The 23323-nt window shown below is 47.2% G+C and overlaps 1 protein-coding gene across 6 annotated transcripts in view; it reads left to right on the top strand.

Annotated features, from left to right (window-relative positions):
- The window catches only part of MAPK14 (mitogen-activated protein kinase 14), a 103945-nt gene extending 80660 nt beyond the window's left edge, over positions 1-23285 (top strand). For 4 of the 6 annotated variants that reach the window (XM_065542947.1, XM_005553192.4, XM_005553191.4 and 1 more), the window contains one exon: positions 599-2979. In XM_065542947.1, coding sequence (XP_065399019.1) covers positions 599-666 — 68 coding nt within the window. In that variant the 3' untranslated portion in view covers positions 667-2979. Of the gene's footprint in view, positions 1-598; positions 2980-23069 lie in introns of those variants that run through there. The other 2 variants (XM_045390739.3, XM_045390740.3) reach the window with 2 other exon arrangements.
- Positions 23286-23323: the final 38 nt, after the last annotated feature.

The following is a 23323-nucleotide window of genomic DNA, read 5'->3' as shown; positions in this document are numbered from 1 at the left end:
CCTTTGAGATACTTAACATCTGGTCTGATTTTATGCACAGCCCCTCACATATAGGAGCTTTGCATGGAGATTTGAGGTTTTCAGAGTTATTGCATTTACAACATCTCTCTGAGCTAAGTAAAGAATAGGATATTTTTACAGTTTTACAGTTAGTAGAACTGGGGCAAAGAGAATTTATGTCTTATCAGTTAACTTAGAACTAGTTAGGGACATAGCCAGGAATGGAACCCGTGTATCCTGTGTCCAGTCCCATATTCTTTCCATAAAACACAAGTTCAGAACTCCAGTTAAATCCAAAGAGCCAAGACCATCTGTTGCCGTAGCTTGTGAGAGTGCTCTTTCATTCTTGAGCACCTCCGTAGAGAACTTAAGAGGCATTCAGCAATGAAAAACATGAGGAAAAAAAAAGGTTCTTTTCTATGTCCCTCGAACTTCTGTGTGATAACGTGCTCCATTAGAATATTACATACCAGCTGTGAGGTAGCCCATCATACCACTACCTGGACAGGGAGGAAGGATCTTGAGTGAAGTCAGAGTGCTCGCCAGCAAAGAGAACAGCCTAAACTCTCACGTCTTACTTTTCCTTCCCGATGTCTAGGCCTGACCTATGATGAAGTCGTCAGCTTTGTGCCACCGCCCCTCGACCAAGAAGAGATGGAGTCCTGAGCACCTGGTTTCTGTTCTGTCGATCCCACTTCACTGTGAGGGGAAGGCCTTTTCATGGGAACTCTCCAAATATCATTCAAGTGCCTCTTGTTGCAGAGATTTCCTCCATGGTGGAAGGGGGTGTGTGTGCGCGTGTTAGTGTGTGTGCATGTGTGTGTCTGTCTTTGTGGGAAGGTAAGACAATATGAACAAACTATGATCACAGTGACTTTACATGAGGTTGTGGTGACTTTACATGAGGTTGTGGATGCTTCAGGGCAGCCTCCACCTTGCTCTTCTTTCTGAGAGTTGGCTCAGGCAGGCAAGCTGCTGTCTTTTTAGGAATATGTTCAATGCAAAGTAAAAAAATATGAATTGTCCCCAATCCTGGTCATGCTTTTGCCACTTTGGCTTCTCCTGTGACCCCCACCTTGACGGTGGGGCATAGACTTGACAACATCCCACAGTGGCACAAGAGAAGGCCCACACCTTCTGGTTGCTTCAGACCCAACGCTGTCCCTCAGTGATGCGTACAGCCAAAAAGGACCAACCGGCTTCTGTGCACTAGCCTGTGATTAACTTGCTTCGTATGGTTCTCAGATCTTGACAGGTGTATTTGAAACTGTAAATATGTTTGTGCCTTAAAAGGAGAGAAGAAAGTGTAGATAGTTAAAAGACTGCAGCTGCTGAAGTTCTGAGCTGGGCAAGTTGAGAGGGTTGTTGGACGGCTGCTTGTGGGCCCGGAGTAACCAGGTAGCCTTCAGAGGCGGTCATGTGTGCATGTGAGTGCATGCGTATATGTGCGTCTCTCTTTCTCCCTCACCCCCAGGTGTTGCCATTTCTCTGCTTACCCTTCACCTTTGGTGCAGAGGTTTCTTGAATATCTGCCCCAGTAGTCAGAAGCAGGTTCTTGATGTCATGTACTTCCTGTGTACTCTATTTCTAGCAGAGTGAGGATGTGTTTTGCATGTCTTGCTATTTGAGCATGCACAGCTGCTTGTCCTGCTCTCTTCAGGAGGCCCTGGTGTCAGGCAGGTTTGCCAGTGAAGACTTCTTGGGTAGTTTAGATCCCATGTCACCTCAGCTGATATTATGGCAAGTGACATCATCCTCTCTTCAGCCCCTAGTGCTATTCTGTGTTGAACACAATTGATACTTCAGGTGCTTTTGATGTGAAAATCATGAAAAGAGGAACAGATGGATGTACAGCATTTTCATTCATGCCATCTGTTTTCAACCAACTATTTTTGAGGAGTTATCATGGGAAAGATCAGGGCTTTTCCCAGGAATATCCCAAACTTCAGAAACAAGTTATTCTCTTCACTCCCAATAACTAATGCTAAGAAATGCTGAAAATCAAAGTAAAAAATTAAAGCCCATAAGGCCAGAAAACTGCTATCTTCCTCTAAATATGATTACTTTAAAATAAAAAAGTAACAAGGTGTCTTTTCCACTCCTCTATGGAAAAGGGTCTTCTTGGCAGCTTATCATTGACTTCTTGGTTTGGGGAGAAATAAATTTTGTTTCAGAATTTTGTATATTGCAGGAATCCTTTGAAAATGTGATTCCTTTTGATGGGGAGAAAGGGCAAATTATTTTAATATTTTGTATTTTCAACTTTATAAAGATAAAATATCCTCAGGGGTGGAGAAGAGTTGTTTTCATAATTTGCTGAATTTCAGGCATTTTGTTCTACATGAGGACTCGTATATTTAAGCCTTTTGTGTAATAAGAAAGTATAAAGTCACTTCCAGTGTTGGCTGTGTGACAGAATCTTGTATTTGGGCCAAGGTGTTTCCATTTCTCAATCAGTGCAGTGATAAACGTACTCCAGAGGGACCGGGTGGACCCCCGAGTCAACTGGAGCAAGAAGGAAGGAGACAGACTGATGTTGATTCCCTCTCAGCCGGGACTCTCCCCCTTTCAAGGAGAGTGAACGTAAAGGCCTCATCTCCTTTATTGCAGTTCAAATCCTCACCATCCACAGCAAGATGAATTTTGTCAGCCATGTTTTGGTTGTAAATGCTAGTGTGATTTCCTACAGAAATACTGCTCTGAATATTTTGTAATAAAGGTCTTTGCACATGTGACCACATACGTGTTAGGAGGCTGCATGCTCCGGAAGCCTGGACTCTTAAGCTGGAGCTCTCGGAAGAGCTCTTCGGTTTCTGAGCATAATGCTCCCATCTCCTGATTTCTCTGAACAGAAAACAAAAGAGAGAATGAGGGAAATTGCTATTTTATTTGTATCCATGAACTTGGCTGTAATCAGTTATGCCATATAGGATGTCAGACAATACCACTGGTTAAAATAAAGCCTATTTTTCAAATTCAGTGAGTTTCTCAAGTTTATTATATTTTCCTCTTGTTTTTATTTAATGCACAATATGGCATTATATCAATATCCTTTAAACTGTGACCTGGCATACTTGTCTGACAGATCTTAATATTACTCCTAACATTTAGAAAATGTTGATAAAGCTCCTTAGTTGTACATTTTTTGGTGAAGAGTATCCAGGTCTTTGCTGTGGATGGGTAAAGCAAGGAGCAAATGACAAGGTATTAAGCACTGGGGCCTGTCTTATCTACACGCGAAGGTAAGAGTGGCCGAAACGACAGGGCTCAGCAGACTGTGGCCTGAAGGTCAAATCTGGCCCACCACTCTTTTGGTGTAGTCTGCTAAGAATGGCTTTTACATTTTTAAATGGTTGGGAAAGAAAAACAAAAAGAAGTAGTAGTTTTTGTAGCAGGTAAAAAGTAATGTAAAACTTAAATTCCAGTATCCATAAATAAAGTTTTATGAGAACAGAACCATGTTCATCTGTTTATGTATTGTCTGTGGCTGCTTTTGTGCTACAGTGACAGAGGCAAATAGTTGCAGCAGAAACTATACGACCTCCAAAATGTCAACCACTTACCATCTGGCCCTTTAGAGAAGTCTGCTGACCCTTGGCCCAGGGCTACAGTTTTCTCATCTATACAGTGAAGCTCAAGTTTTCTTCATCTTTAACATTTGAGACTATAAGCCATATATTTTTATTATAAAACTGCCAGAGAGAAGGTTGGGTTTGTGTATATATATATGTACATTGTTTGTAAGCTTTTAGGCGAATGTATTTTATGACTGTTTTTCTTAGCTGGCTACGGTCCTTGAAAATACTCTTCAGAATGACTGAATTGCATCACGGGATGAAAGAGCCACAGGGTCTCAGAGCTGATTTCTCAGGGACTTTGCTGATGTGCTTCCTTTCTTGGTGTCCTTGGAATGACAGCCAGCAGGTGTCCCAGGGTGGACCGTGGGGCTCAGCCTGTGAGGATATTGAGAGCTGGGTTTTTGTCTGGGCCCTGGCTGGCAGCGGGGAATGAAGGCAGTGATAGAAGGCAGACCAAGCATAGTCTCCTTTCCATCCCCAGTGACTTCGTAAGGAGGTGAGAGAAAAGGGCCCTGGTTATTACATGGGGTCCTTTAGCTCCTGTAAGAATCAGACAGTTGTAGGGAGTATTTTGCATTCACATACCAGACATGACAGCAGCCTTCCTCCTAGGCTTCTGAGAAGAGGGCCTGCTTAGCCCAAGGAGAGTTGATACCAGAAAAAGCTCCCCTGAAGTGAAACCACTTAAAATGGGGACCAAAATTTCATAGAATGTGGTGGACACTGGGGGTAGGGGAAGCCTGAATGGAACTTTAATCATGAAAATGGAACATAATGATGAAAGCATGTTCATAATTTTAAAGATATATTAATTCTGACAAAGAAGGAAACTAAGTTGTTTTTGAAGTGAAACTGATTTTTGCATCTTACAATAATCTTATTTGGTTTTTGCAACATGATCATAGAAGGAAGTTTTGCAAAAATATTTGATAGTTTCATCAGTTTTCAGAGTCTCTTAATATTTTGATATTCACATTCTTTTTTATAAGTATCAGTGATCACCTCCTCCACTTTATTGTTAACTGGTCTGAGTCTGTCACCCACACTTTTTAGGGCTTTTGCTTAAGGTTTGAGCAGTTTTCTAGCATTATTCATCAAATCCACCACCATTTGCAAGATTTGTGATTATTGCAATTAAGTTGCATTCTATTTGTGTCATTTGTCATATACTTACAATATAACCATAGAGACTAACAGAAGACCAGAATACAGTGGGCAGGATAAATACTTTGGCTTCAGGTACTTAGGAAGCAAAGAGAGACTAACTTTTTATAAATAGCTCGTTAGTGAATGTTTTCACATGGGGATGACTTTCACTTCTGTATACAATTTGGTAGCTGCAAGGACTTGGTTAATGAATATGCAAATAATAAAGACCCCCTTTTATTTATAATGCAGATATGTTTTCATAATGTACATGCCCTTTGAACTTAGCATTTACACTTCTCAGAAGCCTTTAGCCTGAGCAACATAGCTGGGGACTCTGACTCTACAAAAATTTTGTTTTGATTACCAGGTGTGGTGGCGCATGCATTGTTAGTCCCAGCTGCTTGGGAGGCTGAGGTGGGAGGATTTGAGCCCAGGAGTTCAAGGCTGCAGTAAGCCATAGTTGTGCCACTGCACTCCAACCTGGGTGACATAGTGAGACCCTGTCTCAAAAAAAAAAAAAGGTCTTAAGTGCACAGCGTAGAATGTTTTCAGTGTCACATTCTTTGTACAGCAAAATACTGGAAGTAACCCACATATCTATGAATAAGGACTTGATTGAATAAGATGGTCATCCGTGCAGTGGAATACCATCCAGCAAGGAGAAAAAGTCAGTGGCAAACTATAGTACCCTGGCCCCCTTTTTTGTTGATAGATAATGCATGGCTAGGAAATGAATATACATTGAACTGTTAGCAACCATCTCTAGGTAGTGGGATTGTGGCCTTTAATTTTTATTTATTTTTTTTTTTTTTGAGATGGAGTCTTGCTCATCGCCCAGGCTGGAGTGCAACGGCGCAATCTTGGCTCACTGCAAGCTCCGCCTCCCGGGTTCATGCCATTCTCCTGTCTCAGCCTCCCGAGTAGCTGGGACTACAGGCGCCCGCCACCACGCCGGCTAATTTTTTGTATTTTTAGCAGAGACGGGGTTTCACTGTGTTAGCCAGGAGAGCCTCGATCTCCTGACCTCGTGATCCGCCCGCCTCAGCCTCCCAAAGTGCTGGGATTACAGGTTGAGCCACCGTGCCTGGCCAATGGCCTTTACTTTTTATGCTATTTTTGTAATGTATGCCTTTTTTTACACTGAGGGTTTTGTTTTGTGATCAGAAGAAACTTTTTCTTTCTTTTGTTTCTTATAGAGAAAGGTGTTTAAAGTCTATGTGACCTGGAGAACCATTCTCAAATTTCAGTTTTGCCAGGGTAGAGCCCAGCCTTCCAAGGCAGGAGAACAGTTGCTGGAAAGAAATTGCACCCAGCTATTAGGCCTCTGGCAAGCAAAGCTGCACCAGTACTTTGTAGCGGGATTCTCCACCCAGCTGGGAGGATTTGGTGATTTCTTCTTCAGTAGAAGGGTGTATTTTAAGAATCTGAAGCAGGATTTTTCAAGTTTGGCACTATTGACATCTCAGACCAGATAAGTATTTGTTGTGGAAGCTGTTCTGTGCAGTGTAGGGTGTTAGGCAGCATCCCTGGCCTCTACCCACTAATGCCAGTAGCACGCATGCTCCCTTCCCCCAGCTGGGATAGCCAGAGATGTCTCCAGATGTTGTTGCCAAATGGCCTCTGGGGAACAAAATCATCCCTGGTTGAAAACCACGAATCTAACACTTCATCCCTCCTAGTCTTGCAGAACACCAAAGCCTCTTTTCTTGGAAAAAAAAAAAAAAAAAAAAAAAAAATTTAACACCCAGTAGCCTGTTGTAACTTAAAGAAGTAGTTTGGCAACCGGGCACGGTGGCTCATGCCTGTAATCCTAGCACTTTGGGAGGCCGAGGTGGGTGAATCACCTGAGGTCAGGAATTTAAAACCAGCCTGGTCAACTTGATGAAACCCTGTCTCTACTAAAAATACAAAAAATTAGCCAAGCTTGGTGGTAGGCGCCTGTAATCCCAACTACTCAGGAGGCTGAGGCAGGAGAATTGCTTGAACCTGCGAGGCGGAGGTTGCAGTGAGCCGAGATCACACCACGGCACTCCAGCCTGGGCGACAAGAGTGGAATGCCTTTTGAAAAAAAAAAAAAAAGTAGCTTGACATCTTGGAGGGAAAGTACAAATTGGAAAGGCCTTTTTAGACTCAAAATATTTTTAGGGGAAAAGGAAGATGGTAGCTTAGAAGAAAATATGTTTGGTACTGAATTAAGGTCATTTCTTTAAAAAAAAAAAAAACAGTAGATGTAGATGTTGAGTAAATTAAGTTATCCTTTGTTCAGAAGCTCTTTGCCATTATCCACAGACAGAAAATCTGGTAATTAAACTGGGGTATGACTACAAGATTTTCTTAGACCAGTAATGAAATAACAAACCTCAATGTGCCTGTTGTGGACACCTAAGATACTGGTTAGTCTGCATCTCACAAGTTGACATTGGACATCGAGGCTGTCTTGTTAGGGGGAGTTTGCAGCCTTCTGCATCTGGGAACAGTTCGTGCCTCTGAAGCCAACTGGGAAAAGAGCTCCTGAGGACAAATGGTCCTGAGGCAGTTTCTGGAAAACCCATTATTGAAGCCATAGGCTGTGGTCTAAGTACTCATAGCCAGTGGGATATTGTTATATTGCAGACCTATTTGAGTAGTTCAGTTAAGTGCTTTGTTTAGAAGTTATTATAAGTTAAGGAAGTAACCTTCAGTTTTGCAACTAAAAATAAAAATTATGCCACCACCATTTGATTGTCAGTTGCAGCAAAAAATAAGATGTAAAACCACAGACCCAGCCTAGATTCTTAACAAAAACCAGTGGTTCTGAACTCTTATCAGATCCATTACCCTTTGCATAACTAATATTTCATAATACCTCTTTTATAATCCTGAGGTGAAATTCATAGATAATTCACACAATTTCAAAGAAAATATAATGATCGGCTGGGCACAGTGGCTCATGCCTGTAATCCCAGCACTTTGGGAGGCCAAGGCGGGCGAATCACAAAGTCAGAAGGTCGAGACCATCCTGGCTAACACAGTGAAACCCCATCTCTACTAAAAAATAAAAAATAAAAATTAGCCGAGCATGGTGGAGGGTTCCTGTAGTCCCAGCTACTTGGGAGGCTGGGGCAGGAGAATGGCGTGAACCCAGGAGGTGGAGCTTGCAGTGAGCCGAGATTGCGCCACTGCACACCAGCCTGGGCGACAGAGCGAGACTTGGTTTAAAAAAAAAAAAGGAAATATAATGATCTAACATAAATGACAAAGGAAAAATACTAATACATTTCCATATATAAGTGCTGGCTGGGCATGGTGGCTCGCACCCGTAATCCCAGCACTTTGGGAGGCTGAGGCGGGCAGATCACTTGAGGTTAGTTGTTCAGGACCAGCCTGGCCAACATGGTGAAACCCGGCTCTACAGAAAATTTTTAAAAAGTTACCTGGGGCGGGGCACAGTGGCTCACACCTGTAATCACAGCACTTTGGGAGGCTGAGGCAAGTGGATCACTCGCCAGCCTGGCTAACATGGTGAAACCCTATCTCTACTAAAAATACAAAATTAGTACAAAATAGAAAAATTAGTTAGCTGTGGTGGCGCAGGCCTGGGTCCCAGCTACTCAGGAGGCTGAGGCAGGAAAATTGTTTGAACCTGGGAGGCAGAGGTTGCAGTAAGCCGAGATCGTGCCACTGCACTCCAGCCTGGGCAATAGGGTGAGACTCCGTCTCAAAAATAAATAAATAATGAAAAAATAAAAAGTTATCTGGGCATGGTGGCACACACCTGTAGTCCCAGCTACTGAGGAGGCTGAGGCAGGAAGATTGCTTAAGCCTTGGAGGTTGAGGCTGCAGTGAGCCATGATCATTCCACTGCACTCCAGCCTGGGTGACAGAGTGAGACCCTGTCTCAAAAAAAAAAAAAAAAAAAAAAAGCTCAAGCATAACTACATAAAAGATACAATAAAGTAGTTAGATGCTTGTACCTATACATAGAATCACCTTGAATATGACAGCTCCACAGGCATACTGATACAGTTGTGTTGTCTTGGCAACTCAAATACCATGGCTGACTGCCGTCAGTCATGATTTTTCTGAAACTGGTAAGCAACTCTTGGGAAAATTAAAAAAAAAGCAATTAGAATTTTTTTCTTTTTTTTTTTTTGGACAGGGTCTCAGTCTGTTGCCCAGCCTGGAGAACTTTTTGATTTATGCAGTTGTGATCCTGGGAAATTTAAGTATATTAATATGCAGAAAAGTATTTGTTTTATATGTAAAACCAAGTTACAGTCTAGGCTCAGATAACCATAAATAGTTTTTTCCACCTTCATGAATGTTCAGCAGGATGTTTGTCGTGTGAAGCAATTCTTGTTAAGAATCCCACTCTGCACAGTGGCCCTTGCATGCTCAAATAGCAGTAATACTCCTGATCAGTATGATAGCCAAAATGACCCGAGAGATTTCAGTGCACCCGCTGAGAACTGCTGACAGACCAAATGACCCTGGACACCTGGAGTCCTAAGAAGTGAAACCTCCACAATGCAGGACAGACCTGGCTCCCTATTGTCTTCCTTCTTCTTCCATCTCCTTCCCCCTACTTTCCTTACCTCCCTACTAAAAAGTAGTTATTTTAATGAACTGTTACTGTACGTAAGGCAATTTACATTCTTGCATATTCTATACAAGTAATGTCTCTTTCTCAGTCACGTTACAACTGAGGCTAGATTCAACAGACTCTCCTGGTATCAACATTGAAAGACTCCTGGTTCCAAAGTTTTATAGCATTGGTGTTAGACACACCTCTTTTGGTTTTTTGAAAGAAAATAAAAAAAAAATAATTCAGCATAACTTCCATAAGGACTCTCTGGCTGCTGCTGGCCAAACTGGGGAGGAGTCCCTGGCAGCCACAGCCAGGCACTTGGTGCCTTATCTCGTTCAGCACACACTGGGTCTCTCTCCCTAGTCCCAGCCCCCTTGCCCTCGCTTCTCAGCTGGGATAGAAATGCACCTCCAGTCCTCTGAAGAGGAACTACCTTTTCCCTCTTTCAGCCAAAAGGTCTTCAGCCAGCACTCGCTTTGTATGTCCTAGAAGATTAACACGCTTCCCTCTGACTGTCTATAGCACTGCTCTAATGGGACAAGGTCATTGTGTGCTCTTGCTCTCTCTCCTGGTCTTTGTGCATGATAGTCCTCTCTCTAGAACCCTCTCCTCCTCCTCATTCCTCTGAGCTAATGTATTCGTTCTTCTGTTCAGCGTTGACATCACTCGCTCTGTAAATCCCTGACCATTCCCAAGCTTGGATTAGGTGTGTCATCTGCGTGCACACTGTAATCTTCTGGAATGATCAGTGGTGGCACTGATCGCACTGCTTTATCATTGCTTGCTGTTTGTACCACCTGCTCAAAAAGGAAAAACATATAAAGGTTAGGGATACAGGCTCTGGAACCTTTGATGGGACTAAGTAATTTGCCCAAGATTGTACCAATAGTAGAGAGTGGGACTGTTCAAATCGCAGCCCTGCTGTCTCCTATTGGTATGATCTTGGGCAAATTACTCGATCTCTCAGAGTCTGTCTTGTAGGGTTGTGAGGACTAAATGAGTTAAGATATGAAAAGCCCTGAGCATAACAGAAAATGCTAAATACTGGCTTAAGGCTGCATGTCATCGAGGACAGATCATGTCTTATTCACTGTGGTGTCCCTTTCACCTAGCTTGGTACCTGGCACACAGTAGGCATTCAGTCCTTACTGACCCAGTCAGTAAATGACTATCGGCTTTTAATCCCTTGCAGATCACCTTGTCTTTTGCTTCCTGTTTTTACAATCAATAGTCTTTAGAAGCAAAGATCATCTAAAGAAAGAAACCAAATATGTATGGGTTATCTGCCTTGCCTAAGAAATGGTGCTGTGTGGAATTTCCTTGTTTAAAAAGAGACACATGTTAGAAAAATTGGCTTCTGATTCTCTTTGTTATGCCTTGCTGTGTAATTTAAGTTGGATGCACAGCAATTTAATGAATTAGAACAAGAACCAAAAGATTACTGGAAGTGGCTGGTGGCCATAATCTAGATAATTCCTACTGTGTCCCCATCCATCTGCCACTTTAAAATGAAAATAGCAAGGAAAAAGAAAGAGAATTGGAAGGCACTATGGTTTCTTGCACCCTCATTCAGCCATTCTACAAATTTCTATTAGGTACGTTCCATCTGTCAGGCACTGGGAATATGGGAAAGAATAAAAGTCAAATTCCTGTCCCCATGGAATTGTTCGTTGCTTTCATGGGAGAAGGCAGTGGTAAACAATGACCGTACCATCTCGCTGGCACCCCTAGAACAGAACCTCTAAGCACCTGTTGCTGGGGGCCATTTCTGGGCCGGTGCACCTTTGATCCACCTCCCTGGCACTCAACGGACAGACAGTAGAATTTCTCATGGTGTCCAGGGCTGCATGTCCTCTTGGGTTACCTCGACCTCATCAGCTGGCTCCACTGTGTGTTTCCAGTGTGAGGTGTGAGGTCACCATCCACTGCCATTACACGAAGACCCATTTCCCCCGGACCATTGCTCAAGTGTGACAGAGCTGATTGTCCTGTATGAAACTCAGCCACTCACAGCTCTGCCCAGTGAGACAGGCAACGACTCTCTGATCATGGTTGCTGACACAGTGCTTGTGGTGGGGAGTGTCCCTATCTGGAGGCACAGCCAAGTGGCTGCTGTGCCCTCAACAAACCCCACCCTGCTTCACGGTGAGGAAACAGCCCCCACTCAACCAGTCCTGTCCCCAGCCTGCAGTTGAGTCAGGTGCCCCCGCAAGTGTTTATGTAACTTGTGCTGATCATTCTAGGGTCAAAGCACTTACCACATTACTTTGTCTAACTATTATTCTTTCATGACACAAAACATATTTATTGTTGAAAATGTTTAAATGTAGGTAAGTAACATCTATTATCCCACTACCTGGAAACAATAGCTGTTGACAGATTGGTGTAACTCCTGGAAATTTTCCTAAATCTGGAAAAATACATTGCTTTTAAAACTCATTATTATTCAGTGATCTGTGTCAAATGATGTTGAAACAGCTGGATAGCCACTTTCCTCCTTCAGCCACAATCATTTCCAGACAGATCAAAGATTTAAATGGAGAAAGGCTTTCAAAGCATGTCCCAAAACCTAGAAATCATGCAGGAAAAGGCAAATGAATTTGCTCATACAGAAACTGTAGAGTTTTCATACATTGGTGTCCATTTGGCAGGATTCAGTAAGGGCAGAAGCTGTACATAGCTGCAGTTCTAGGTAATCTAGAACTTTCTAGAAGCATTCTCATATGTCCACAAGGAACAGAGTACAGAGACTTTTCACTCAACATCATTTGTAATAACAGAAAGAAATGGGAACAAACCTCAACCTCCATCAATCGGGGAATAGGAAATACACTGCAGCATGTATTCATACAATGAAATATTAAACAGCAGTGAAGACAAATGAACTAGAATGATCCCCCCCCACCACCACAGACCCCTGATTTTGTCTCTGTCCCAGGAACAATAGGTAATGTCTGGAAACATTTTTAGTTGTCACACTTGGAGATGAGGGTGGTGAGTAATAGTGGGCAGAGGCCAGGGATGCTGCTGAACATTTTGCAATGCACAGGACGGCCCCCACAGCAAGGAATTATCCAGCAAAAACGTGTCAGCAGTGCCGAGGTTGAGAAACTGAGAGATGACTCAACATCTTGGCAGATCTCACCAACAACCTTAAGTGAAAAAGGAGGCTACAAAACGATCTATCTGACATCGTTTACAGATGCATACATACACAGTAAAACTAAAAGCAGAAAATAATAATAAACACCAACTTGTAGAGGGGTCACCTCTAGGGAGGGAGAGGGCATGGAATCAGAGAGGGGCATGAAAGGGCTTCGGCTGTCAATAGCCAGACAGCTTAGGTTCTAATGCCGGTTCCACCACTGACAATGTATAACCTCCGCAGGTTGCTTAATCATTCAGGGCCTCAGTTGTCACATCTGTAAAATGGGATGACATTGGTAATAGTGCTTTCTTCACAGGATTGTGGTGAGGGTTAAATTCGTTACCAACGTAGAGCACTTAGAACAGTGTGTGGCTCATAGTAAGAACTATATGTTTTTGTCACCATTTTCATCATGATGATATCTATGATGTTCTATTTCTAAAATATCAGAAGTGAATATGGCATGTGTGTGAAACAGCTCAGCGTTCTGCCTTGACGAGGACCTTCACTCCTCCTGCCACCCCCACCGGCCGAGTGAATTTCAGCCTCAGCACTTACTCTGTATCTGTTAAGGCAGGCCATCCCAAACATTCTCTCCAAATCTGAGACAACTTATCCAAGCACTGTGTTTCCTTTTCCTCTCCCCCAACCCCGCCGCCCCCATGATGCTGGAAACTTCTCTTTATTGATACAGATGATGAGCAATGCGGTGACAAGTGTGTGTCCCTCGGCTGTTTCAAATTGATGGCTATGGGATTACCAGGATTAACAAGGTGCACATTTTGACACGTCGGCAGCATTGCCAAATGGTTCTCCTAAAAGCTTGCCCCAGTTTGCACTCCCACCTGCCAACAAGTGTTGTTACTGTTTCCTGTTGCCGTCCTCACTAGGATAGGAGCTTCTTGACGCAGGAACTGTGACATTTGTCTGTGTATTCTCAATGTCTTGAGAGGTGCCTGGCAAAATTTGGTTGAATGGATTAAGGCTTTACCTTAATCACCAAGTAGGTAAGGAGGATAGAGAAAAATAAGACACTCATGCCCTCAAGAACTTACAATTTAGGTTTGTTTGAAAGTTAGCTGAGAATTCCAAGTCTATGGGCGCTGGTGAGAGTGGCCTGGCAAAGCCAGCCCAGGAGGAGCTGCTGAGCAGGTTGTAAGGAACAAGGACTCCCCCCAGTGCTTGGCAAAGCAGAGGAATGGCGTTCCAGACAGGCCACAGACAGCTCAAGCAAAGTCGTGGTGACGGGGATGAGGAAGGTGCGCTTGCGGATGGCTAGAATGGAGGTTGCCTGGGCACAGACATCTTGGAGGATCTGATTAGCAAGAAAGGCAGGGCCCGTCCAGATGGGGGCAAGCCTTGTCCAACTGACTAAGAAGTTTAATCTTTATCCTGGAGGCCACTGAGAGCTACCAGGGGTGGGGCGTTACGGGGAGGCAAGGCTGCTCTGAAACAGGAAGCTTAATCACAGCTGGGCTGCCGCTGGCTGCCTGTCACACGGGAGCTGTGCTGCCCTCAAGCTGCCCACCTGGAGCACCCGCTTTCCAGGTGACCAAAGCTGGATCCGGATGCCCCCTGGCTTAGGAAGGGCAGCCCTGGGCAAGTGTGAGGGAGTGAAGACCAGGCCTGAGAAGCAGGGAGAAGCTATTTGTCAGGAAAGTGTAGTCACCAGGATCAGGGGCAAGCTGGTGGCTTCCTCTCCACAGCCCCTTACTCATCTCTGTCACCACACCTGTGCTCGGGCTGGCAGTGACAGTGGTGTGCTGGAGCTCTCTCACTGTGACTCTTAGTTTTTTAGAGACAGGGTCTCGCAATGTTCTTTCTACTTAATTTTATTTCTTAGGAAAGATTGGCCCTTCACAAGCATCATCCAGCACAGCTAAGCATAGTGGTTACCAGCACTGACCCTGGGCAAGACTGCCTGGGCTTCACTCCCAGCTCTAGTACTTACTAGCTGTGTGTCCCTTGGGCAAGTCACTCCACCTCTCTGTGCCTCATTGTTATACATAAAATGGGGGGTACTGTTAACCCATCTCATAGAGTCCTTAGGAGGATTAAGTTACATGTATGTAAAACTCATAACAACTTTTGCCAAGTAATTAGTGCTCTTTCCATGTTTATTAAATGCATATAAAAGAAAATGAATGTATCCAGAGAGGCAGTCTGACTTACCTGAGGTCACATAGCAAATTAGAGACAGAGCTGGAATCAGAGCCCGAACCTCTGCCATGGCAGGTAGCCCTGCTAGTCTTGTTTGGGGTCATCTGCCCCTGACCAGGGTCCATAGGGCTTCTGGGGAGGATCTATGTGTCCTGACATTGGATAGTTTACTTAGAAGGGGTGGAGCAGGGAGACCCCGTGGCCTCTGCCTGCGACAGGCAGGTTGTCGAGGTGGCCTCCAGGGTGCACAGCCTCCCCCGCCTGAGGCAGGCCGCACACAGAAGTCCAGGCAGGACCTGACCCCATTACTGCGGTTTGTCAGGTCAGTAGAGCAGAGACTGCCCCAGGCACGAAGGCGAGTTGGGCCTGCATACCAGCTGCACAGACAGAGATGTGGCGATAACAAGGCTGCTGGAGATAAGGCCCTGCTACATTTCTGCCGTTCAGCCAGTCAGCGGCCGCCAGGCACTCTTCTAGGTACTTGGAATTCAGTGATGAACAAAATAGACAAAGCCCCTACCCTCGCCAACCTCATGACATTCTATTAGAGGGGGCAGACGATAAACAGGTACACAGGGCTTGAAGGACATGAGGCCAGGTGAGCATGGCTTGTAATGAGGAGGTCGGGGGGACCTCAGAGGAGGTGACACATGAGCAGTCCTGAAGGACCAGAGGGACCACCACTCACAGTGCTGCAACCTGGCATGTGTTGCTTCAGTAAACCCTCCTGGTGTCCCTGGCTATGCAAGTGACATTCTCCCATCTTACTGATGAGGAAGCTCAGAGACATGCGCTCACCTGTAGCCACAAGTGGAGGCATGAGATTCGGACTCAGCCCCATCTCCCAGAACTCGGCTACCTCTCCACCGGCTCACAGGAGTACAAGCACGCTTCCAGAATGTGGACGTCACGAAGCCTGTGGGGGGGAAGCAGGTGGTGTGCGATGGGGGTCATGGGGAGAGGGGGATATGCACAGGGTTAGTGGGGTGAGCGGATCTAGAGTTCACTCAGGAACGCCTCCTTGTAGACCTGAGTTTAGAGTTAAGCTTGGAAAGAAGGAAGGGAGGGAGACAGGGAGGGAGGGAGGGAAAGAGGAAGGAAGGAGGGGCGGACAGTTCCATAGGGAGAGGATCTGGCTCATGCAGAGCTTCAGCGGGAGTGGTGAGGAGGGCTGTCCGCAGGGAGGAACCTGCTTTGGAGTGGACGTTTGGTGCAAATTCATGGCAAGAGAAGAGGCTTCAGATTCAGGTTGTACAATCTGGTTCTTTCACCACCATTCGAAGGTCCAGCCTCATGCTAGGACCTTGGGGGCCCCACAAGGATGAGGCCTCTAGGCCTTGCCTCAGGGAGCAAGGGAAGAACACAGCAAAGTCAGAAACATCCTGGGACAGATTGTATCAGGCTGAACAGTGACCACACATCCCAGACACCCAGCCCATGGCAGGCGAGCCAGGCGTATTCCTCTACTATTGCTTAGTCCGTCCCACCATTTGGGTCTTCAAGCCACATCTTCCGCCTGTCGCTAGTACCCAGAAGAGACACAAAACTCCTTGGTTCGTTCAGTCACTAAGTATTTACTGAGCAGCTACAATGGGCCAGGCACAGTGCCAGGGGGCTCAGCAGTGGCCAGAATACTGCCCTCGCCCTTACAGAGTCATTGTCCAGTGGTGGAGAGGGACATGTCACTGGAGACAATGCAGATTAATTAATATGCTGAATGCTACCAAGGACAAGGCCGAGATCAAACGGAGCGGAGGCCTGGGCACCAGACCTTCCCCCAGCCACATCTTTGTAGGGTGGAGTGGAGGGGGCTGACCTGTGGGCTGGGTGCAGGGAGGCAGGCCTTTGGGGTGGAGTGGAAAGGGGAGTGTGGACCGGACGGTGTGGGGAGGGAGGTGTGAAGAGGAGAAGCCTGTCATCCGAAACCCAGAAGACTGGCTGAGAGGTGCTCCATTCACAGAGCTGTCCCCACCCCCGTCTTCCACCAGGGGGTGCTAAAGCTGAGGGCGGGGAGAGAGGAGGAGGTGCGGGGGAGGGTGCCTTTTCTTCCCTCCCTCCCTCCCTCCCTCCCTCCCTCCCTCCCTCCCTCCCTCCCTTCCTCCCTTCCTTCCTTCCTTCCTTCCTTCCTTCCTTCCTTCCTTCCTTCCTTCCTTCCTTCCTTCCTTCTTTCCTCTTTCTTCCTTCCTTTCTTTTTGAGATGCAGTTTCATTCTTGTTGCCCAGGCTGGGGTGCAGTGGCACGATCACTGCAACTTCTGCGTCCTGGGTTCAAGTGATTCTCCTGCTTCAGCCTCCCAAGTAGCTGGGATTACAAGCAAAAACCACCATGCCCGGCTAATTTTTGTATTTTTAGTAGAGATAAGGTTTCAACTTGTTGGCCAGCCTGGTCTCAAACTCCTGACCTCAGGTGATCTGCCCTCCTTGGCCTCCCAAAGTGCTGGAATTACAAGCGTGAGCTACCGCACCTGGCTGATGGCACCTTATCTTTTGCTGCTGGGATGGATGTTCTGCTCGAGCCCTAAGTCTGCTGACCAGCCCTTGCCCTTGAGAAGGGGAAGAGGTAATGGGGACACAAGGTTGGGGAGATGGCCTCACAGGAGAAGCCCAGCACCCCATCAAGTTTCCAGAGGCTGGCTGGGCTTGGTGGCCCATGCCTGTAATCCCAGCACTTTGGGAGGCCGAGGCGGGCAGATCACCTGAGGTCAGGAGTTCGAGACCAGCCTGGCCAACACGGTGAAACCCCATTTCTACTAAAAATACAAAAATTACCTGGCCATGCCTGTAATCCCAGCTGCTCAGGAGGATGAGGCAGGATAATCGCTTAAACCTGGGAGGCAGAGGTTGCAGTGAGCCGAGATCGTGCCACTGCACTCCAGCTTGAGCAACAGAGCAAGACTCTGTCTCAAAAAAAAAAAAAAAGTTTCCAGAGGTCAGTAAGGTGTCCCAGGCACTCTAAGCTATTCCCCTGAGGGACTTACCAGGGGATGCTGGAGTAGGAAGTAATGGGCACAGGAGGAATGAGGCTGGGTACCTGGTCTACAGGGTCAAGTGTCCCCTGAGGGGTTTGGAAGGCAGACACTTGCTCTTTCCCCAGGTGTCCACTGGGCTTACTCCCAGACTCATTCAATGGTTGCTCAAATGTTGCCTCCGCAGACAGACCTTCCCTGATCAAACAGTACTCACTAGTCTTTTAGATCCTTACTCTGCCTTATTTTCTTCATTGCACTTAATACCACCTGCCATTACATTTAGTTGACCCATATGAAAGTATTAAATACCAGCATTTTAAATCATTTGTTTATTGAGACAAGGTCTCCCTCTGTTGCCCAGGTTGGAGTGCAGCTCACTGCAGCCTTAACCTCCCAGGCTCAAGCAATCCTCCACCCCAGCCTCCCGAGTAGCTGGGACCACAGGCATGTGCCACCATACTTCGCCAATTTTTATTAGTAGTAGTAGTAGTAGAAACGGGGTTTCAACATGTTGTCCAGGCTGGTCTCAAACTCCTGTTCTCAAGTGATCCTCCCGCCCCAGCCTCCCAAAGTGCTGGGATTACAGCCATGCGCTACCACGCCCAGCCAACAAATAAATGTTGAACGAATGGGTCAATGAATCCTTGGGCTATCTGGCAAAAAACTTAATAGAGGAGTTGGATGTGAGTTGGAGCTGACTCTCACCGAGGGGACCATTTCTGGGGCAGGGACTGGACAGCCAAAGGGCAGGAGCTGGAGTTGGGCAGCTGGAGTACCCGGGCAGAGCTGACACAGTCCACTGGGGAAGGAGCCTCTGGTGAGAAACCTACTGTGTGCCAGGCACTGAATTGGGCACTTTTCTAGTCATCTCTTTTAGTCTTCACAACAGTCCTGTGACATGGGTCTTATCACCCACTCTCATTTTACAAATGAGAAAACTGAGGCTTAGAGGAGCTAAGTAACTTGTGTAAGATCACACAGCTTACCACCCCACAGAGCAGCCCACATCTGCAGTCTTTCTTCTGCATCTCCCTGCCTCCTTGCAATTTTGCTTGTTTCATGGAGTTTTGACAGCCCCGAAAGAGCATGGGAATCTCTAGAGCTGGGGCCAGAGCTCCAGGGCTCCCTGGCCTGTCCTACCCCCATAGGACCCCAGATGTGTCATGCTTTTTCATTTCTGTGGCGGTCTCGTGGTGAGGATGTCCGTGCTGGCCCATCCTCATTATGGCGAGGAGGTTCATGCTGGTCCTGCTATTTCGGGCAGAGAGGGTGGCTGCTGTGCTCCTGGGGCAAGATGGGGTCCAGGTGGCCAGGATAGGGGACATGACAGTCTCATAGCTTTGTGGGGCTTTTGTCTCAATCTCTAAGAAACCAGTCATCAATTCCCACACCATGTCTCTGCCTCCAGAGGCTCACAGGCTGACTAGGAAGACAATGCAACAACAGCAGCCACTTCTCAGGCACTAGCTGGGCACCAGGCATTCTAGTTGGCAGTTAAATGTGCAGAGTTAGGAGCCAGATGCCAGATATGAAGATCATATTCACCACTTTCTTAGGTATGTGTGACCTTGGGCAAATTACTTAACCTCTCTGGGCCTCAGTCTCTCCATCTGTACCAGGGGAATAATTATATTGGAATAGACCAAAGCAGCCCTGATATCTGGGAGCTGCCTGGTCCTATCAGCCAGGACTTGGTTACTCAGAGCTGTCCAGCTTGGTGCAATTCGGTCTTGCTATGCTGAATATAGACAATTTCACAGACATCAGCATCGAACAAGGCCATCTGTGAACAGGGCAGACTAACACAAAAATGAAACTACTCCATAATCATATCTGAACACAGACAAAACATGAATATTGTCAAACCACAGAAATGACCCAAATCCCCCTGTAGAGCTAAGCTGAGTGGAGGCTGCTGGTTTACCAGCTGTAGCTTCAGCCTTGCTCTAGTCTGCTTTCCTTCTAGGCAAGATGTGTTAAGTGTTACCTCCAATCACAGTGTTACCTCCATTTCCTGACAGCATCAACCCAGAACAAAACCTCGCTTCCTTAACCCCTTCCCAATCACCTAACACAGCTCCAAACATCAGTAACGCCCCTTCCTGGGGCGCCCCATGACCCCCATGGTGCATGCTCTCCCTTGTTGCAAGGAGTCATCAGCTCAGCTTGTTCCCCCACACGCGTGTTTCTGGTGATCTCTGGTTAGAGGCATTGAAAGTTCCTACCTCATTGGGTTGTTGTGAGGAATATACTTGAAATGACACAATTCTAAGGCTCTTTCAATATGCTTGTCACACTTTAGTATTATCCCCATTTCACAAGGAGGACACTGAAGTTCAGAGAGAGGACCAAACTTTGCCCGAGGTCACACAGGAGGTAATGACAGAGAAGGGATGTACATTCAGGTCTCATTCCAAAGCTGGTTTCCTGAACCCCTGCCTCCATGCTCATAGGGCACAAGCCAACAGGACAACCTTGGGTTGTTGTCTGGGGAGGAGAAGAGCAAAGGGCCCTTGGAACTCAAAAGAAGAGAGCCTCAGGCTGGAGAGGCAGGGTATCGAGGATGACCTGAGTCACCCTCTCCTCCTCCCATCCCTTTCATGACTCCCCCAGCTGGATCCTCCAAGGGCTCCCTCCCAGACTACCTGGCTGCTGAGTAACACAGGGCCAGTCAGGCCCAGAGTGGGGGTCAGTGTCAGCAGAGTCGGAGGCCTGAGTCACTTCCTGACCCTTGCTCAAGAGCATCTGGAGCCACAGCCAGAGTGGCCACTCGTGCCCTCAGAAGGTCACACCCACTTGGGCCATGAGCATGTCTTTGGTATCCCCACCTTCCCCAACTCTGCCCCGCTCAGGTGTTTAAGACATGCAGCACCGGACGGGTGCGGTGGCTCACGCCTATAATCCCAGCACTTTGGGAGGCCAAGGCGGGTGGATCACAAGGTCAGGAGATCAAGACCATCCTGGCTAACACGGTGAAACCCCGTCTCTACTAAAAATGAAAAAAAAAAAAAAAAATTAGCCGGGCGTGGTGGCGGGGGCCTGTAGTCCCAGCTACTCGGGAGGCTGAGGCAGGAGAATGGCGGGAACCCGGGAGGCGGAGCTTGCAGTGAGCTGAGATTGCGCCACTGCACTCCAGCCTGGGCGACAGGGCAAGACTCCGTCTCAAAAAAAAAAAAAAAGACATGCAGCACCATCCTGACCTGGTGCCACATCCTAGCCCCTTTCCTTACTGGATCCTCAAACCAGAAGAAAACCTGAATCTCTGAGCTTACTTACTCTCCTTTGCCTGCGTCCGGCCTAAAATCTGGCTTCCTGGACCTCACCCCAACTTCGGAATCAAGGTACCTTGCACTGGTGCCACCGATCCCAAAGGTCCAAAACTCCTGCAGCACTCCCAGGCAAGCAACCCCATTCCTTAGGCTCCCATGGGATCTCAGGGTCAGAGTAGAGGGTGGAGGGAAAAGGCTGGGGAAAATATCAGATACCCCAGGGCAGGATGGACTAGGGAGACCCGGTTGGATCAGTAGACATGTCCTTATGATGTGGGCAAGGCCATTTCCTTTGAGGAGCATTTCTCTTAACTCTAGGCCACGGCAGAGCCTCACGACCAAGAGCAGGGACTCTAGAACCGGGCTCTGCCCTTACCAGCGGTGTTACCTTGGGCAAATTACTTAGCCTCTCTGTACCTCGGGTTTCTCATCTCTAAAATGAGGATAATCATAGTACTGACTCATAGGCCTCTTACCAGGATTAAGTGAGTTATATAAAACACTTAATGACTGGCACATGGCAAACACAAGTGTTTATTAAATGACTTTTTTACATCTAATGGGCTGACTCCTCCATTCATTCTCCACACATTTGCTGATACATTGCCATGTGCCAGAAATGAAAAGACAGATTGCCTGACTGAAATAATGGCGGGCGTTATTGTGTGATGCCGGCACCCCACCCTCACCTCAGAATGGTCTTCCAAGTTGTGCCTGAGGCTGCAGGACTGCCCGGGAGGGTTTGGGGCACAGAGTCTGGGGGCTGCAGACTCCCTAGTGTGGACCCCAGGCTTGCTGTAAGCCCCTAGCAAGTTTCTTTCCTTGTTCAGTACACCTTTTCTCTTTTCCACAAAGTGAAGCAAGTGGTCCCCGCCCCTTCCGCAGCCCCATGCCTGGGCCAGAGAGGGGTGGACAAGTCAGGCTGGGCATCCAGAGCCCTTGCAGCCATTTCCTCCCCCACCTCCCCACCTTGCTCCTCAGAGGCCTTTGTGGTTTGAGCATAGAATCTCCAACAGGCTGCACAGGCCACCAGACAGGTGGCAAGGGCCTTGATTTGTCATTGTCCTCATAGGGCCTTAGGAAGCCCACAGAAACTGTCTTCAAAGCTGCACATTTGGGCCAGGTACAGTGGCTCACGCCTGTAATCCAAACACTTTGGGAGGCTGAAGTGGGCAGATCACCTGAGGTCGGGAATTGAAGACCTGCCTGGCCAACATGGTGAGACCTCATCTCTACTAAAAATGCACAAATTAGCCATGAGTGGTGGTGTGCACCTGTAGTCCCAGCTACTCAGGCGGCTGAGGCAAGAGAATTGCTTGAACCCCAGAGGTGGAGGTTGCAGTGAGCTGAGATGGCGCCACTGCACTCCAGTCTGGGTGACAGAGTGAGATTCCATCTCAAAAACAAACAAACAAAAATTCTGCGCATTTGAACCTGCATGCATATTTGGCATTATAGAATTAGTGCTATTAATTTTAGGTTTAAGAATGTATTGTGGGCCAGGCGCAGTGCCTCACACCTGTAATCCCAGCACTTTCGGAGGCCGAGGCGGGTGGATCACGAGGTCAGGAGTTCAAGACCAGCCTGGCCAAGATGGTGAAACCCCATCTCTACTAAAAATACAAAAATTAGCCGGGCGTGGTGGCAGGCACCTGTAATCCTAGCTACTCGGGAGGTGGACGCAGAGAATTCCTTGAACCCGGGAGGCGGAGGTTGCAGTGAACCAAGATCAGGCCACTGCACTCCGACAGACCGAGACTCCGTCTCAAAAAAAAAAAAAAAAAAAAAAAAAAAAAAAAAAAAGTATTGTGTATATGTAGTTTTTAAAATCCTTACCTTTTAGAGATACAAAAATATTTATGAATAAAATGATATGACGCCTGGGTTTTGCCTCAAAACGATGGTGGGGGAGGAATGTAGATGAAATAAAATTGATTATGAGTTGCGGTTGCTGAGGAATCGGGGTCACGGGGGTTCATTGACCCTTCTATCAGATGTGGTCCAGAAGCCTCAGATCTGGGAGCTGGCTAGAAATGCAGACTCTTGGCTCCACCCCGGACCTACTGAGTCAGGATCCGTATTTTAATCAAATAAAATGCCCAGGGGATTCCTGAGCACACTCGAGTGTGAGAAGCGCTGGCTTGCTCTGTTCACTTCTTTCCTGCATGTTTGACATTTTCCATAATTAAGAGGTTGTGGGGTTTTGTTTTGCTTTCCTGTGTCTTCACAGTCACGAGGAGCTCTTCCTACGGAGACCAGGGCTGGAGGGAGCTGGGAAGCGCTGCCTCCCGGCTCCTGCCTCCTGCTTGGACCCACTAGCCCCGCCGCTGGCCGGCGCTCGGTCGGGAGGCACCGGGGTCCCGCAGGGCAGCCCTGACCCCGTGCCTGGGCCGCACCTGCAGCCGGGGCTCCGTCGGGCCGGGCGGAAGCGCGGGAGCGCAGGGCTGGGCAGGCCCGGGCGTGGCGGCCCCAGCGCACCTGGGC

Source organism: Macaca fascicularis, chromosome 4 (assembly GCF_037993035.2).
Source record: "Macaca fascicularis isolate 582-1 chromosome 4, T2T-MFA8v1.1".
NCBI lineage: Eukaryota > Metazoa > Chordata > Mammalia > Primates > Cercopithecidae > Macaca > Macaca fascicularis.
The sequence above is the reverse complement of the archived record's forward strand: the minus strand, read 5'-3'. Positions and strand labels throughout refer to the sequence as shown.